Here is a 19,724-nt window from a genome sequence, read left to right as displayed (position 1 = left end):
AAATCAACCATGGTGTGTGCTTCGTTCCATGTTTGAGTTTCTTGATTGATTATCGTGTCGATAGTATATCTAACTCTTTGGGAAGGTCATTAACCCATTTTATAATAAGGGTGGATTGGTCAACTAGTATGTCGACATCAGCGATTTGTTAGGCAATATCCTTAAGCTTTTGATAGTATGCATCCAAGGATGCACAATCTTTAAGAGTGGTATTTGTGAAGTTAGGTAGTTGGGCCTCCACACGAGCTTTCATGTTGCTTAAGAACACATCAGGCGTCTGATGGTCGGTTAATTTATGTATGTGTTAGTTCGTTTATTATTTAGTTTTAATAGTTTATTCTAGAACTTTCGATACTTCATACATGTATTATTGGATTTCAGGTCACAGGTGTTAAAGTACACAATCTGGACCTGTTGTGAGATGGTATGAAGACCTGGGATGTCCAGCACGCAAAACGAGGAAGTTTAATGAAGTTTGCTGGTGACAAGACCCACGCGATACGCGATGGGCTTGCTTGAGGACCCATCGCGTATCGCGATGGGATTTAAAATTAATATTGACTTTTTGGTCCATCGCGATATGCAATGGACTAGTGAAGACCCCATCGCGTATCGCGATGGGATGTGCAGACGGGAAAATTAGGTTAATATGTTATTTTTTATTCTCAGGAACCCAAACTCTGTTTTGACGAACAAGAAGCGATTCCAGAGCTCCAAGAGGCTATTTTCACCATCCTAGCTCGTGCCAAGACCTCACACATGATCCATATCATCCGTATTGAAGATTTAACGATGTCAAGGCATGGCTACTCTCCTAGAATCGCACCCGGGATGTATAGTTTGTAATCATTATAGTTTTTCTCATGTGGCTAAGAACATTCTTGTATGATTATTGATTATTGATATATGATTATTGATGATTGGTATTTCTGCGTGTTCAATCGGTTTAGGTTTACGTTAGTCTGAAAGATTTGTTACCAGTTGCTAGATAATTGATCATATGATTGTTTGGTTAGATTGAATACGACAAAACATACGATTGACCTTAACTGAGTCACACTGGCAAGGACTGTTTGATAACCAGTGTCGTGTGTAAAGTGATTGTTGATGTCTAAGGTTTTGTCTGATTGAACAGTCTGTAGTTAATCGTCAATAATTAATCTGTTAGGTTGCATGAGATAACTGTATGTTTCTTACTTGAATTCCCGGGTGTGATTTGCTTTGTTAGTTGCTTGAAACTCGTTTACTTGTTTGTTACTTAGTTCACTAAATTCACTTTAATTGCTTGTGTGATCAGCACTAAAAACCAGTTACTTCATAATATTAAGTCTGTACACGAATTACATTGACCACATACTCTTGGTGGATACGATACCTTACTTATCCTATCTAGGTAGTTTAGTTAGGAATTTGATTGACTTGAACGACGGTCATCAAAATGGCGCCGTTGCAGGGGAGTTAGTGCGCTTAGTGTTTTTCGTGATACTTGATTTTTGTGTTTAATTTTAATTTTAGTCTTAATTTTTGTTTTCAATTTTTAGTTTAAATTTTATTCTTCTTTATTTTACGCGGGTTGTGTTAGTTGTGCAGATAATAGGTTTGTGCGCACCCTCCACTTGGGCCGACAGTCACCGCTAGTTTTGGAGCCCGAAATTGAGAGGTTATCTAGGCAGAACCGAGTTCAGAATAGAAATTCAGAGATGGAAGCTCAGAATCATAACCAGAATCAAAACGAAAACCAGAACCAGAACCAGAATCAAAACCACGACCCACTCCCACAAAAAAACGCATTTCACCCGGATAACATACCTGACCCACCAAACTTCAATAACCAAAATGACCAAAATCACTCAGCTCGTGCTTCCAGAACCCGAAACCTAAACCGAAATCTAAACTTCAACTTTGACCAAGTCGGACCATCAGTTCCAAATAACAACCCCAACCGCAGTGTTAGGATAAATATCGATGATGTTCAACCGAATATTTCGACAGAATATGAAGAAGAGGGGGGGAAATAATGATAGGAACGAGGGTTTTGAGATTGAGAACGAGGTAGATCGGTGGGTTAGGAGAAATCGGGCGGTTGAGCCCGATAACGAGGTTGTGAAGCCGGAAGAAGTGGGTGATGATAATGGGGATGAAGAGGTAGAAGAGCCAGTTAATCGAAGACGGGCTGAAGCAGTTAAAAAAAACGAAAGGGGTCGAGACAGGGTGAATCGGGCGGAACGGCCCGAAAGAGTTCGTGGTATTCACGTCAACCGGGGTGGTTTGGCGAACCCCCCGAGGGGGTAAGGAGGAATTATCTGGCCCCGATTCATGGTGTTAACAGTCGGTTCAGACCGGCTATTTAGGATGGAGCATCCCTGTTTGTCCCACAAGAACCAGTGTCGGGACATCAAACTTTTAAGTCCCGGCCATCATACATAAAATTGTTCCTCATTTCCACGGGATGGCTTCGAAGGACACGTATTCGCACTTGACCGACTTTTCGGCTATTTGCGGGTCTATTGGTGATGGTACGTTTGATCAAGATGAGGTCCGGCTGCGATTATTCCAGTTTTCATTGAAAGACAAAGCAAAACTCTGGTTTAATTCGCTGCCGATGCACAGTATCCGAAATTGGGCCGAGATGCAGCAGGTGTTTCTAAACGAGTTTTATTCACAGTCGAAGACTAGCGAGGCCCGTTCGGAAATTCGCAATTTTTCACAGTTTTCTGGCGAATTATTCCATGAAGCCTTTACCAGGTATAAAGATATGATCAGAAAATGCCCACATCACCAAATCGAACCGTGGGAACTGGTAAAGTGTTTTGTTGATGGTTTGACATACGAGGACCGGAAGCATCTTAAGGCCTCATGTAATGGTCAATTGCTGAATCAGCCTAAGGAGAATGATTGGGATTTTTTGGAGTTCATGTGTGAAGACTCGAAATCAGAAGCATCAGCTGAGAGATGAAGATTTGGTAATTCCTCCAGGTCAGTTAAGTCAGTCACAAGTGATTCTGAAAGAATTGTTGAGTTAGAACGTGAACTGGCTGGGTATGGAAAGGGTAAGTAGAAAGAAGTCGGTAAAGTTGGAGTTAAATTCCCAGTTTGTGATGATTGTGGTGAACTCGGGCATAAGGCAGAAAATTTCCCCGAGTTTTATGATGACGAGGAGGATGATACTGAAGAGGTTAACTGTGCTTACTGGGATTCCAAAGACCAAGGTTTCAATTCAAACACATATCACCCGGGCCTGAGGAATCACCCGAACTTTCGCAACGGGAACGCATCTTCTCAGTTGAACCCAAACTTTCAGGGAACGAGCCAGAACAGGTCGCAGGGTAATTACCGCCAGGGCGGTTATCAGCAGCAGGGTTCGTACAGTCAGAATAGGGGGTACAACGGAGACAGTAACCGGGGTGGAAACTCTTCGGGTAATCAGGACCAACAGAAAAGGTCCTTGGGAAATTCGGATTAGTCGGTTCATTCAAAGTTGGATGCATTGTTGAAAGTCATGACTGATCATAAGGCCGAAACGAAACAGCAGTTCGAGTTGCGAGATAAATCTTCAGAGAAGATTTTGAAGCAGATTGGTCAGCTCGCTGCAGACGTGGCAAAGTTACATAAGAATACAGGCTAGCTCCCGAGCGACACCACAGTAAACCCGAACCACTACAGTTCTAGTTCGAAAAAGCACATTAATCAGGTAAGTATTCTACGTAGTGGTAAAAAGTATGATAATAAAGTTGGGGTTCCACCACCATTGGTTAAGGGGTGGTGAAAGAGATAGATGAAAATCTCGTCAGTGATGATGAGCCGGAACTGGTTAAATTAAATGAACCTAATCAAAGTGAAACTAAAATTAACAAACCAGTTCCGTAGGATGACACCAACAATTCTAAGGACAAACGGAAAGTGAAAACCATCCCCTATCTCGATGCCTTGTTGGCGCCATCGAAGGCGAAGATGGCATCAAAAAGGGGCCCACATCAAGAGGAAATGTGGGAAACTTTTAAATAGGTTAAAATCAATATACCCCTCTTAGATGCCATAAAACAAATTCCTGCTTATGCTAAGTACTTGAAGGAATTGTGCACACAAAAAATGAGTCATAAGAATCCTAAACAGATTGACTTTACCGACAATGTGAGTGCAATTCTCTCGGGTTCGCTTCCACCGAAGCTACAAGATCCGGGAACGCCCATTATACCCATTCAAGTGGGTGATTTTAAAATGTCTCGGGCGATTCTAGATCTTGGAGCTAGCATCAGTATTCTCCCAAGAAGTCTATACGATCAGTATGACTTTGGCCCGCTTCGAGCGGCTGCCACCACGGTTGCCTTGGCTGACACCATATCTTCCCCGAGGAATATTGACTGACGTTATCGTTAAGGTGGAGGACTTTTATTTTCTAGTTGACTTTTGGTTCTTGATTATGTTTCGGGTGAAAGAACCAAATAGCCTACGGTTATCCTCGGTAGACCATTTTTGGCTACCGCAAATGCAAACATTAATTGCAGAGTTGGTACTGTTGACATGGCATTCGGTAACCGTAAGCTAAGGATTAATGTTTTCACACGTGGAGATAATTCTCCGGTCGATGATGAGTGCTTCATGGCCGATGTCATTGACGAGTGTATCCCGCTATACGTCTCTGTCGTCAGCACGGATGGCACAACGGAGACGTGTTTTTTGTCTGACAGGTTACAGGTGGAAACAGACAAGTTGCTGGAAGATGAGGAGAAACGGATGGAGATCACAGCTGTGCGAGGAGATCTCCCTCCATGGTCAGTTCAGGTGGAACCACTTCCTGAGAAGATTGATACCGGGTTGAAACTGTCAATGCTGGAAGCACCGAAAGTCGAGCTGAAAGTGCTCCCAAAGCATTTAAAATATGCTTTTCTTGGTAAGAATAATACTTTGCCTGTTATTATAGCTTCTAACTTATCTTTTGAACAAGAAAATGCTTTGATGGCGGTGCTGGTTGCAAACAAGGAAGCAATCGGATGGACGATAGCGGATTCGAAGGGAATCAGTCCTTCGATCGTGATGCACAAGATTTTAACTAACCCGGCTGTCAAACCCGCACATGATGCTCATCGGAGACTGAATCCGAACATGAGGGAATTGGTGAAGAAAGAAGTGCTGAAGTGGTTGGATGCTGGCATTATCTTTGCCATATCAAATAGCACGTGGGTGAGCCCGACGCAGACAGTACCAAAAATGGCGGGCATCTAAGTCGTCAAGGACGACTCAGGTAACGAGGTCGCCACCCGTCCAGTAACCGGGTGGCGCATTTGTATTGATTATCAAAAACTGAACGCGGCAACATCGAAAGATCACTTTCCGCTTCTGTTTATTGATGAAATTGTTGAAAAGCTATCTGGTCAAAAATTTTATTGCTTTTTAGATGGGTATTCCATGTATAACCAGATAGCTATTCATCTTGAGGATTAGGAGAAGACTACGTTTACATGCCCGTATGGCACATTCGCGTTTAGGCGAATGCCATTCGGACTATATAACGCCCCCGCCTCCTTTCAAAGGTGCATGATGAGTATCTTTTCCGATATGGTGGGGGAGTCTTTAGAAATTTTCATGGATTATTTTTCGATATTCGGCACGACTTTTGAGTCATGTTTAAATCAACTCGAAAGAGTTTTGAAAAGATGTGTTGAAACGAACTTGGTTCTTAGTTGGGAAAAGAGCCATTTTATGGTCCAAGAGGGGATTGTATTGGGCCATGTTGTGTAGAGTCGTGGGATTGAGGTGGACCGAGCTAAGGTTCAAGTTATTTCCACCTTACCTCATCCCATGAATGTCAAAGGAATTAGATCATTTTTGGGACATGCCGGGTTTTATAGACGGTTTATTAAGGGTTTTAGTGATATTACCAAACCCTTATGTACCCATTTGACTTTAATGATGAATGTGCTAAAGCCTTTGACATTTTGAAGTCAAAGTTAGTTGAAGCCCCGATCTTGCAATCACCCGATTGGAGTTTACCTTTTGAAATAATGTGTGATGCAAGTGATTATGCGGTCGGGCCTGTTTTGGGTCAACGGGTTGACAAGAAACCCGTTGCCATATACTATGCAAGTAAAACTCTCTCGGATGCTCAATTAAATTACAAAACAACCGAGAAAGAGTTACTATCAGTAGTATATGCTCTAGATAAATTCAGGTCATATATTTGGGAAAGTAAAGTAATAATTTATTCGAACCACTCTGCAGTTAGGTACCTCATGGATAAGAAGGATGCAAAACCAAGGCTTATCAAATGGTTTTTGCTGCTGCATGAATTTGATCTAGAGATTCGGGACAAGAAAGGAAGTGAAAACGTTGTTGCAGATCACTTGTCCTAGATTATGGTGGAAGATGGGAACACAGACGGGCCCATTAACGAGTCCTTTCCGGATGATCACATCTTGGCAGTGTCACAAAATCCACGATTTGCTCATATTGTTAATTTTAAAGTTTCAGGTGACCTACCGGCGCATTGGCCAAGGAGAAAGAAGAAACCGTTGATTTCCCAAGCTAAACAATACATTTGGGATGATCCAGACTTGTTCAAGATTGGTGAAGATCAGATGATCAGACGATGCATACCCGAGGAGGATGTCAGATAAGTGTTGGAACACGCACATTCGTCAGCGTGTGGTGGTAACTTCAGTGGCCAGAAAACCTCTCGAAAAGTTCTAACGAGTGGTTTCTTTTGGCTATCTTTGTTTAAGGATGCTCACGAGTTCGCGACACACTGTTTAAAGTGTCAACAACTCGGGAGTATTTCTAAGAGGGACGAGATGCCCTCGAACCCGATCCTAGTTGTTGACATTTTTGATGTTTGGGGGATCGATTTCATGGGTCCGTTTCCGAATTCACACGGTAATTTGTATATCCTAGTGGTCATCGATTACGTTTCTAAATGGGTTGAAGCGATAGCCACTAGAACAAATGATCACATAGTCGTTTGCAGTTTTGTTCAAAGTAATATATTTTTTCAAGATTTGGAATCCCCCGAACCATCATAAGTGATGGGGGATCACATTTTAAGAATTTTAAGTTCGTGAAATTGCTTAAACGATATGGTTTTGATCATAGGATAGCAACTCCTTATAATCCACAAACGAGTGGACAAGTTGAGGTTTCCAATAGGCAAAAAAACATATTTTGCAGGAAACCGTTCGGGCAGACCAAAAGGATTGGTCAACCAAGTTCACTGATGCTCTATGGGCCTACTGAACTGCTTATAAAACACCAATTGGAACCACTCCTTATAGACTTGTGTATGGAAAGGATTGCCATTTACCGGTTGAAATTGCACAAAGAGCGTTTTGGGCTACTAAACAGGTTAATACCGATTATGATGATGCAGGTAAGGCAAGAAAATTGGCTTTGTGCGAGATCAAGGAGTTGAGAGACGAGGCATACGATTGCGCGTCCGCTTACAAGGAAAAGATGAAGAAAGTTCACGATGCCAACATCCGGTTGAAGAATTTTGAAGTTGGTCAACGAGTGTAGTTGTATAACACAAAGATGAAGCTCTTCCCGGGTAAGTTAAAAAGTAAGTGGACGGGCTATATTCGATTGTAAGAGTCGGGAATCATGGTTAGTATGAGATTGAAGACTTTGATGATCATTTGAGACAAGTGGTAAATGGCTATAGACTGAAGCCATATTTGGAGATGAAGGACATACACGAGCTGGATAAGGAATCGGTGAATTTCGTTGTGACTTCACCAGTTTATGAAGATAACTGAGTTCGAGGCATTGTCGAGCCGTAGACTTTAAACTCAGCGCTTACGGGAGGCAACCCGGGGTTTATAAGTGTCTGTCTAGTTTGTTTTTATTTTATTGAGTCTTGTACTAATTGTCGTCTCGAGTTTTGTGTAGTAAACGCAAAGTGCGGGGAAGTTCGTTGAAGAGTGGGAAATTAGAGAAGTTCGGTAAGCATTGGTTAGAGTACACGTCTTTCCAGGTGTGTAAAGGTGTTTTGAATATTGGAACGTGTTCAGGGGTGATGTCGGGATGCCGAAAGCTGTGTTTTGGTAAACTTTTTGATTCTCTAACGGAGCCCATCGCGATACGCGATGGGCTTGTTATTACCTCCATCGCGTATCGCGATGGGGGAGAGGCATCCGTCATCTGTGACGTCATCGCGATACGCGATGACATCACTAACTACCCCATCGCGTATCGCGATGTGGTCAAACCCTAATTGTGATTCAATTGGGTGGTGATACGTGATCGCCACCTATTTGACCCATCGCGTATCGCGATGGGTCGTGGTTGACCCGAAAAACTTTTGATATAACCAACTCTTCTTCTTCTTTTTTCTTCTTCTTTTCTTCTTCTTTCCTCCCTCTTCTTCCCGTCTTGTTTTCTCCGGCGACCTCACCGTCCACCCCGTCCACCATCCACACAATCACAATCACCATCCTCACCTACCCCATCACCACCACAGTCACCTCTTCTACCACCGTCGTCCGCCACCATCACCAATAACCACCTCCACCGCCCCCCTTCTACCACCATTCACATCCATCGCCGGCCACCCTATCACCCACCACCACACCCTGTCACTCACAACCACCGTCATCTCCACCGTCCCCTTTCTCCGGCGAACATCACAGTCACCACAGCCACCGCCATACGCTACCGTCATTGTTTTTGTTATGGTTTTGTATTTACGACATTGAGGTACGTTGTTATTAAGTTTTTATGTCGACGCTTGAATTGATTTGCGGGTGGTTATTGTTCAGGTCGTAGAATTCTGTTACGGGGTTATCGGGTTTGTCGAATAGTTAATTTAAGTTTAGGATGTTTGAAACTTGTGGCTTTTCGGGTTGATCTAATTGTTTGGGTTGCCGGGTTTGTTGGGTGAATGAATAATGAGTCATTGATTAGTGGTTGACGTGTCGGGTAAGTTCAAACTTGTAAAATCACTATTTTTATTATTAATTTAATAACGGTGAAGGTTCGGGATTAAAAGAAATATTTTGGATTTGATTTACGAAGATGTTATAGACAAAACCTGACCCGTCACGTTCGTTTGTTTTAACCAACAGTTCATTAGTCGGTTGCACGTTTTTCGAGACAGTAGGTATGTTTTGTTTTGTTTGTTTGCGTCTGTTTGTTTATAGTCGAGTCTCGGGAATACCTTGTTAGTTTGAATTCGGAGTTTTAAATTTCAAATTGATTACTCGCCCGTACTCGATCTCCATTCAGGTGGGATAATCTGGATTTTAAAAATACGTGCGGGGTGTCCCCGAATTTTTTTCGTCTTTATTTATTTTATTTTGTTATTTTAATATTATTTTATTAAGTGGGACGACCATGACCGAAATCCTATACGGTCGTCGTCACATTAACCGTTGACATATCTAACTTGCATGTTTGATTTTGTAGATATGTCTGATGCACCAGCATCTTCACGGCGCAAGAGACAGGGGACTGGGCCCGCACCATACGGTACGATGGTGAGGAGGTACCAATTATTCATGGAGTTGAGTGAGCAGATATCATGGGTGATGGACACCGCACGCAACCTCAGGTTCTCCGATTTTCGATTACGTCCGAGGAGTTCGCCAAGTATACGCGCATTAGAGGTATGCAGCTATTGGGTATGAAGACGTTTGATTGGGGTTTATTGGGTACTTTGGAGGCGGAGACTAGACTCCAGGGATTGTTGTCAGATCAGTGGAGGGCAGTACTCGAGTGTGACTCGATATCATATGTTGAGCTCACACGCGAGTTTTACTCGACATTCTCATACACCGCCCCCGATTTCGATGAGCCGCATGTCGTGTCGTTCTCACTTGGACAACACGTGTATGAGATGTCGGTTCCTGATTTTGTTGTCGCGGCGAGTTGTACACGCGGGAGTTTGTTCAGACTCTCGCATTCTTATAGAGCTTTTACGGTTATACAACGCATCAGCAGCATTACCGACCGTTTTGGCTCACTGAGCCTCAGCTGGCTCAGTTTTGGGTGCAGATCGCTGACGGGGCCATTCGAGTTCTGTGGTGGAATCCGCTATCAGGGACCCCGTCCACCGTTACTTACACCGCATTGTTGCTTACACTATCGTTGGCCGTCATTCGGGCCACGATAAGTGTAGCAACTTAGATTTGTTGTGCCTCCTGTCTATCATCACTAGCAGGGAGGCCAACATTGCGATGCTGCTCCTTACATCTTTCGCAAGAGGACAGAGTTTACAGGGTCAGACGGCCCAGTTAGCATTGGGGCCGCATATTACCAGGATTGCAGAGAGCCTGGGTGTATTTGATAGATATCCAGTCGGGTACTTCACCCCGGGCCCGGCTACAGAGCCGTTTAGGTTGGCGGATATTCGGAGGGTCGGGGTCTGTGACTATGACGATCCACCGAGGCTCATCCCGGTCCGAGAGGGCCCACAGGTACCACCGCCGGAGGGTTCAGCGGCAGCTGTCGCCATGCAGAGGGGCATTCCGACACACAGACAGCATATCATAGTCCCTCTCATGACGCGGCCACAACCGCAGTTCGAGCTTCGACAACCACCTCCTCAGCATCAGCAACCGCAGCAGCCAGTCACATTTGCGATGATCTATCAGCAGCAGCAGCAGATGTTGGAGGAGGCTCAGGCCGAGAGGGAGGAGGCCCGAGCACATAGGCAGGAGACGCAGGCCCACCTGGCCCGCTATGATGATTATTTTCGTTTGTTATTGGTTGTTCGCATGTACCGCTCCCAGCATCATTGATTATCACAGAGGACCAGCGTGTGGACCCGACGGATACTACTGACGATCCACCAGCACAGTAGCTTTTGGTTACCTTTTTATTTTATTTTGTTTTTATTCTCATGGTCTGTATTATATTAATATTGTATTTTTCGGAATATTGTATGGGTAGCCGGTGGGGTTTCTATGTTTATATATCTTTGATTGCTGCTGTGTTTGATCATTTGTATATTATGTTGTAACCGAACTTTGTGGGTGTAGTTCACTATAAACCCTCACGAGACCCCACTCGTCCTCCCGGGCTACTGGGAGGTTTACAGGGCTTGTTGCATATGCTAAATGCAATCGTGATTCCTACGAAAGTGAGTTAGGTCTTTTAACGTTTTAATTGTTTAACTATATTTATTATGAAACGACTTAATTTGGCTCGGTAATAGTTTTAATAAAATTAAAAGACGATCATTTTCATAACTCTTAAAAGACCTATGTCTTACACTTGTGAGAAGCTTGCTTCTACACGTCTTGAGATTTTGCAGGTTCAATTGTCAGTTTGGTAATTGGTTGAGACGAGAGTATACGAGTGTTTATGAGAGTTCGTGAGCCGACTGGCCCTTCTCCAGTCTCGTTGATATCAGGTGATTTCAGTTTCATAGTTTATTTTGTTTTCTTAGTTTAAATGTTAAAAGTGTAATTGTATAATTGCTAGTAGAACCGTCACATTTTGAGCCCCGAGTTTTAAAATTGCTTAACAATCAAAAAGTCAATTTCAACCCCGTCCCTCAAATGATCATTAATGGTTTTATTATTCTAACATTAAGGACAATGTACACCTCAAGTGTGGGGATGGGGGAAATTTGAAAATTTTAGCCCGATAGTACCTCGAAGAGTGTTCAGAAACCAAAGTTGTTAACTGTTAATTATTGCCATTAATGCCAAGTTATAGGTTTCTGGTTATGGTTGGTTTTTCAGCTTCTCAATAGTCTTACTCACAAATGTTTTTATAAAGAGAAGTTGAAAATGGGTCGTTTAGGCGGGGATAAAGAGTCATGGGGATAGGTACACATGTTTATATCGGTAACCTTATCCTTCCAGTACGTGTGTGAGTTTACCACATATATATAATACACATATAATATATAGTACACACATCTCAATTGATGGCTTTCATCGATGTTCATGGATTACGGGATCGTAGTTGGCAAAATGCAAAAGTGATAGAGACAATTAGGTTAAGCCTCATCTGGATGAGCGAGAGTGTGGCAACTGGGGGTTGGGCCTCATACATTATACATATGAGTGTGGGTAATGAGAGGGGCGGGGGGTTGGATCCCTTAGAAAACCTTTCTTGGACTTATTTTTTCATTTGTTTAACCCTGACATTATGTTACGAGACGATCCGGCTTACTAGGTTTATTTGTAAGTGTTTTTGTTTTTGTTTTTGTATTTGTATTTGTTCCCTTATTAATCATCACGTTATTATGCTTAAAAAAATTGAGGAAAAAGCCAAAAATATGTCTGTTTATATTCAGTTATGTATTCAGTAGTTCGTTTATGTAAAAAAAATGAAATCACTATGTATGTTAGTTTTCTTAATTAGAGGTTTTATAATAAGTCAGTCAGTTTGTATAGTAGTTTCGTTTATTTAGATGTTTTGTAATAAGCTTGGTCGGATCGTTTGAGCTACTTAGATATTTCCCTTTCATACTCTTACACCTGGCCCCGTTACAACCCTTTTAAGACCTCTTGATTTGCATTTGTGTCAAAGCAGCTTTATGGATGAATATTTGCTTATGAGTGATACTGAGAGCAGAGTGATGCTAGTACATCTTTTGCTAGTCCAGATATTAAACCGATAGGAGAGATATTATATTATGAGGGGTATGAGCATGTGTGCCTTAACCGGAAACAAAGTACACTTGTCTGGGTGGCTCTGTTAATTTTATTATAGAACTTAACCTTATTTGTGAGATGTCAATCTAAAAACAGTGTCAGTCTGGGAAACTGGGTATGACCTTAAATCTTACTAGTATTAATGGCGATAATTTACATACCTATGATGGAGGTTGATGCTTGCTTTAGAGTTTGCTTGAGGGCAAGCAAAAGATAAGTGTGGGGATGTGATTGTCGGTTAATTTGTGTATGTGTTAGTTCGTTTATTATTTAGTTTTAATAGTTTATTCTAGAACTTTTGATACTTTATACGTGTATTATTAGATTTCAGGTCAAAGGTGTTAAAGTACACAATTTGGACCTGTTGTGACATGGTATGAAGACCCGGAATGTCGAGCACGCAAAATGAGGAAGTTTAATGAAGTTTGCTAGTGACAAGACCCATCGCGTATCGCGATGGGATTTAAAAATAATATTGACTTTTTGGTCCATCGCGATACGCAATGGACCAATGAAGACCCCCATCGCGTATCGCGATGGGGTGTGCAGACGGGAAAATTTGGTTAAAATGTTATTTTTCATTCTCAAGAACCCTAACTCCATTTTGACGAACAAGAGGCGATTCTAGCAGCCCCAAGAGGCGATTTTCACCATCCTAGCTCGTACCAAGACCTCACACATGATCTATATCATCCGTATTGAAGATTTAACGATGTCAAGGCTCGGCTAATCTCCTAGAATTGCACCCGGGATGTATAGTTTGTAATCTTTACAGTTTTTCTCATGTGAAGAAGAACATTCTTGTATGATTATTGATTATTGATATATGATTATTGATGTTTGGTATTTCTACGTGTTCAATCGGTTTAAGTTTACGTTAGTTTGAACGATTTTTTACCAGTTGCTAGACAATTGGTCATATGATTGTTTGATTAGATTGAATACGATAAAATATACTATTGCCCTTAACTGAGTCACACTGGAAAGGACTGTTTGATAACCAGTGCCGTGTGTAAAGTGATTGTTGATGTCTAAGGTTTTGTCTGATTGAACAGTCTGTAGTTAATCGTCAATAATTAATCTGTTAGGTTGCATGAGATAACTGTATGTTTCTTACTTGAATTCCCGGGTGTGATTTGCTTTGTTAATTGCTTGAAACTCGTTTACTTGTTTGTTACTTAATTCACTAAATTCACTTTAATTGCTTGTGTGATCAGCACTAAAAACCAGTTACTTCATAATATTAAGTCTGTACACGAATTACATTGACCACATACTCCTGGTGGATACGATACCTTACTTATCCTATCTAGGTAGTTTAATTAGGTTTTTTATTGACTTGAACGACGGTCATCAGCGTCACAAGCCGAGATGTCATTTTCGAAGATTCGATCAAGAATATCATCAAATACAGTACTGTATACCACTGCAGTATGAGTGTGTCTACCTCCGAACATTCGGCGTAGCTTGGGTCGGTTTCTGGTGGAGGTAGTGTGCCATCGATGTGTTGAAAGACTTTGTAGGATTTGAGATAGAACTTGAAGAGTTTTACCCATGACAAATAGTTTAGGTTTTTGTCTTCTACGGCTCAGATTTTAGTAACACTATAACTCGATGAAAATTGGGTTTTGGATTCTCATCATGATGGCTGCCTGATGAGGAGTCATCATTGTCACACCCTCGTCTTAGGCCTAGGCGTGTGACCCACAGTTGGTACCATTTTTTGTAAATAAATAAGAGTTACAGTTTATTAGCGGAAATTTAGCGTGGATAAAATATTTACATTTACATATATTCAAAACACGGGATTATAAAAATACTCGTTTAATGTTTACAATAGATTGTTTGTTAAAACCACAAATTATTTTTAACATTTACAAAATTCATATGAGCCATCAGATCGCCTGATGGCTACTTTGTCCCCAAGCATTTAATCTTCATTACCTGTAAAACAGTTCAAAAATACGTTAGCAACACATGCTGGTGAATAAGCTGACGCAAGAGTATTTTATTTACTTAATTACCCCTCGAGACATAACTTAGGTCTCGGCCCATCGTGGCTTAGGAATAATAAGTTAAAAACTGAATCACAATTATAAACTTAAGCTCAACTAGAAATCGCTCAGCAAACACCGTGATTACCCTATCTCGGACATTACTTAGGCCTAGCCCGTCATGAAGGAGGCATAACCAAGTGTGTCGAGGTGTGCCCACCGCCTAACCACATATGAAAGGATGAAGACAAACGTACATGACAGCCTGAGGGCCAGCGATTAGTTTTGTTCATAATGCTTTATGATAATTAATCTCATGTAATCAATTTAATTGACTCGATTAAATTAGTTATAAAAAGTTGGGGCGTATTCACCTTTTTGCTTAATCAACTTCACTTCACTGATTGAGTTCGTCTTTCTTGTTATCTCTGACCTATAGTACGAGTATAACCATTTGTTATTACTAGATCAACGATCTAGCTTAAGACATTTAGTCTTTTTTGCATAATAATTACCTCAATTATATTTTCTTTTTGAACCTTTAGTTCAAATCATTTTTCTTTATTAAATATGTTCGAACCTTTAGTTTGACTTGTTTACTTTTCTAAACACTACGTTTCTTATTCTCTATACTTTATTTCTTTATTTATTTAAGAAACTTAAATAATATTTTTTTTATTTAATAACAAGGAATTATTTTATCTCAAGATATTTATATTTTTCTTTGTTTATATTTTCGAAGTATCGAGTATACCCTCGACTAAGGTCTAAGCCCATTTTAATAAAATTTTATTCAAGTAGAACCCCTACCTTGATTGGCTTAATATACACCTAGACTTTCGGCAGCACTTCTGCATATGCACGCTTATCGAGGTGTTCTTGGTCAATTCTTCGTGGCACACAAAACGAGGCGACGTTCGGTGGTCGCCTGGTCGTGCACACACTTCGAGAATCTATTTACTTTTGGGTGGGACGAACTTCGAGATATCGTCGATTGGGACACAGGTTACGAGGTAAGGATCGTCGGGTCGGGGCACGATTTACGAGGTAGTAAGAGAGAGTATTTTAGAGATAGGTGATGGTTGGGATGATGATAAGTGAGGGTTGTTCACCCTATTTATAGGGTTGATCAATTGACCCATCGCGGTACACAATGGGCCGTGCAATGGATCAATCGCGTATCGCGTTGGTTCGGTTACATATTTTTTATTATTTTACTCCATCGCGTTACGCGATGTAGCTTTTGGACGTCCATCGCATACCGCGATGGCGCTCAGTAGCCCTACCTCATCACCTACTAGCTTTGCCACGTGGCGTGACACGTGTCGCAGCTTGTCAGGCCACGTTATCGCGGTACGCAATGACGTATTTATTATGGCTGATCGCGACATCGCCCAACCTGGGATCTTGTGACATACCCATCGCGGTACTCGATGAGTTGTCTTTCTGATCCATCACGTATCGCGATAGGTCAAGAAAACAGATGTTCCAATTTTGGTCCCTTAACTTTGATATCCTGTCATTTCTTGGTCTTGTTTCCACTTTCCAAAAACATTAAGGCGGCGATGCGAAGTGCAAAGTGCCAAATTGTGCCGCCCTTCGTGCATCGCCCGAGTCCGTGCCCGTGCGTGTGCGCCTCGGGTGCTTCGTACCATCCGTTAGGACCATTGGTGAATGCATGGCATAAAAGAATATTACTATGAAAACTCTTCTCCTTATAAAGAGCTTCCAACTATTTCCTATTTTCAATGTGAGATGGACTTTATCTTTCTTATTTATACCCATGTGAAGGAGTTCCATTTCCTTCATTCTTTTCATGTGGGAAGGATTCATTTCTCCCATTTCCTTAATATGAAATTATTCCAACTTAATATAAATAATATATATATATATATATATATATATATATATATATATATATATATCTTATTATTTCTTTACCATATTTATTATTATTATTATTATAATATTTTTGGGTCCCTATATTTTCAAGGTTGACATTTTTAACCCAAAATAAATATGCTATTTTTCGATATGTTACGTCCTCCTTACCTTGTATCGCGATGCCGCCCAGTAGCCCTGCCCCATCACCTACTTGCTTTGCCACGTGGCGTGACGCGCATTGCAACTTGCCAGGCCATGTCATCGTGGTACACAATGGCGTATTGGTTATGGGTGATTGCGTATCGCGACACAACCCAACCTGGGATCTTGTGACATACCTATCACGGTACGCGATAAGTTGTCTTTCTGATCCATAGCGTATCGCGACGGGTCAAGAAAACGTATTTTTCAATTTTGGTCCCTTAACTTTGATATCTTGTCACTTCTTGGTCTCGTTTCCACTTTCCAAAAACATTAAGACGGCTCTCGGCGATGCGAGTATGCGAAGTGCGCCATCAAAGTGCCACATTACGCCCAAGCCTGTGCGCGTCGGGTGCTTCGCACCCTCCGCTAGGACCACTGGTGCATGCATGACATAAAAGAATATTACTATGGAAACCCTTCTCTTTTTAAAGAGCCTCCAATATTTCATAATTTCCATGTGAGATGGACTTTATCTTTCTTATTTATATCCATGTGAAAGAGTTACATTTCTTTCATTCTTTCCATGTGAAATGGATTCCTTTCCTCTATTTCTTTAATATGAAATTCTTCCAACTTAATATAATCTGTATATATATTATTATTTCTTTACCATATTTATTATACATGCTCATGTAACTTGTGGTGGATGAACTTTAAAAGTGGGCTACGAGGGTAAAGTAAATTAAGGTGCAACGAGCTAAGCACATATTAGCCACTCGATATAAGTTCACTAATTGGAGCATATAAATGTATAATACTTAAGAGTTTTCGTTGTACACCAGACAGTTTTGACTAATGTACAAATTGTAGAAATCAATAGTACATTACAAGTTGCCATTAATCTGGAGTATGTCAAAAGGATGAAAAGTAAAATACAACATACAGATTTAGTCACGTGGAATTATGGTAAGACTCTCATAATGGCTTATAAAAGACGTACAAAAGTTCCTACCCTTATGTTTGTCCTATATATAAATAATTATACATGTACATATGTTGAGTTAGGAAAATTGGCAACCACATACATCAACCACAGGCCATAATTTGATTAAAATATTGATGAAGAATAAGGGACACAAGTCTTGATGAGGTCCGGAATTGTCTAGGTCATTTACTCATGGTGGTTATGAAGGCCAACAAAATACAATAACTATTACAATTTATGTAGGTGAACTTTTATTGCAATTGCTTTCAACAAACACGTTCATCTTTTATTTATTTAATTTTTTTTCAGATATTTTTTTTATAATTCTCCTTTTATAGGGGTAGGGCTGTGAATCGTCTAAGGATAACAGGTTAAAAAATTTTGTTTTTACAGGTGGGCGAATTGAACATGCGTACACAAAACTCATATATATCTTTCGTGATAAAGAAAACAACCATATTTCGGACCGTCTTTAATTAGCTATAGTTTATTTTGTAATTTGCTTAGATATTTAAAGAGAGAAAAAGAAAAAAAAAGGCATTTACTATCTTAGTGTGTTAAAAATGCCTCATTCATAGATGTCAAAGTTCAAGGTTTGTTAGACTGTATTAGAGTAAAATAAGTAGTAGTTTATATAAGTGCGTGGGATGTTAATAGAAAATGGGATTTTTACATATTTCCTTTTCTTAAGCCATCAAATTTCATATATCACCAATGTTTAAAACTAAATTACATATTTCCCGAACTCATATCCAATTACCCATTTACCCTTCGACCTAATTAGAAACTAAACATCTGCCCCTCTATTCACCAGAGAATTCGATTCTTCTGGTCACAGCAACACAGCCCTTTGCCGTCCCAGACGACCTTCATCATTCGATTCTTCTCGCCATTCCAGACGACCTCCATTGTTCGATTGTTCCGGTCGCAGCAACGTTAAGAGAACAGCCGATTTTGATCCTTTCATTCGCGCAAATGCAAACGATGACAACCATCAGGTATGTTGTGTTTATAGTTGCTGCACATTATTAGTTTAATACACATTCTGGTATGTTGACTTATCAAACCAGTAATCAATTTAGTTTGCGAATTTGGGCTTGAAACCGGCAATCAGAAACTTTATGTATAAAAAGTTTAGTTGTTAAAAGATCTTGATTGATTAGTTGATTTTTTTTAATGCTTTTTCACTATTTTAGTTCTATTCTCAATCTTTTTACTAAGATTTAGTTATGGTTAAATGTTCACCATTGTTCATCGATGCAATTCCTAAGTCTGCACTTTGCAGTGACAAAAATTCTATATGCATCCGTGTGGTTTTTTTTTTTTTATGTTGATGGCAGTTAGATTTTGAGGCAATTTGTTTGGAGTTCCTTAGTAATATATGTGGTTTTGGATTTCATCCTCACCACACATATTAAATTTTGGTAGAGAGATCATTGTTTGCTGTCCTAATATTAAAGATTCTGCCTTTAACTTACTGTTAAAAGTAGATTGTATTATAAAAGCCAAACATGTATGTTTTAGTTACTTGATTATGCTATTTTGACTGAGCCATGACCCGTTTGAACGTAATATAACAGACCGCGAACCAGTACCATTACCAAAAATATTCAATACCGTATTTATCCCGAAACCTCAAAAATTTGGTGGGTAGAGATACCAAGTACCATTTGCACATCTCTACTTGCAAATGCTTATATGAAAGCTCTTTCAAGGTAAATTTCTTTTTAGAAATATTTCCTTTGCTTATTTTCTATATTCACATGTGTATTAGTTTGATTGTTTTCAGGTCGTTCTTGAAGATAAATGATTTCAAAGAGGAACTACCAACGCCAAACGATAAAAGTGTTGTTAAAGATTGTTACATCGATTGTTGGTTAATACTTTGGAATTTGTTTATTTTACATCGATTGCTAGCGGTTGTATTTCGAATGATATTTTGGTATCGTAATGGATTAAAACTTTGACACTTGTTTTTTGCATTTTGGTGATAGTAAAAAAAAGTAAAAACTTAACACAGAAAAGAGAAAAAAAAACTTAAAAAAAGATGTATAAAAGAAAAATATAAAGAGTAAGTATAATTGTATATAAATATAAAAAATGAGGGGAAAACCCGTTTAA

The 19,724-nt window shown here is 40.2% G+C and overlaps 1 protein-coding gene across 1 annotated transcript in view; it reads right to left on the bottom strand.

The window, feature by feature from the left end:
- LOC143592304 (uncharacterized) overlaps nt 1-8,423 on the bottom strand; it is a 50,991-nt gene extending 42,568 nt beyond the window's left edge. The window contains exon 1 of the mRNA XM_077072250.1: nt 8,229-8,423. Coding sequence (XP_076928365.1) covers nt 8,229-8,423 — 195 coding nt within the window. The remainder of the gene's footprint in view (nt 1-8,228) is intronic.
- Nucleotides 8,424-19,724: the final 11,301 nt, after the last annotated feature.

The sequence above is a fragment of the Bidens hawaiensis genome, unplaced genomic scaffold, assembly GCF_021521415.1.
Source record: "Bidens hawaiensis isolate Kalapana, Puna unplaced genomic scaffold, B.hawaiensis_p1.1 tig00040676_1, whole genome shotgun sequence".
NCBI lineage: Eukaryota > Viridiplantae > Streptophyta > Magnoliopsida > Asterales > Asteraceae > Bidens > Bidens hawaiensis.
Note: the sequence above shows the minus strand (reverse complement) of the source record. Positions and strands in the feature narration are given on the sequence as shown.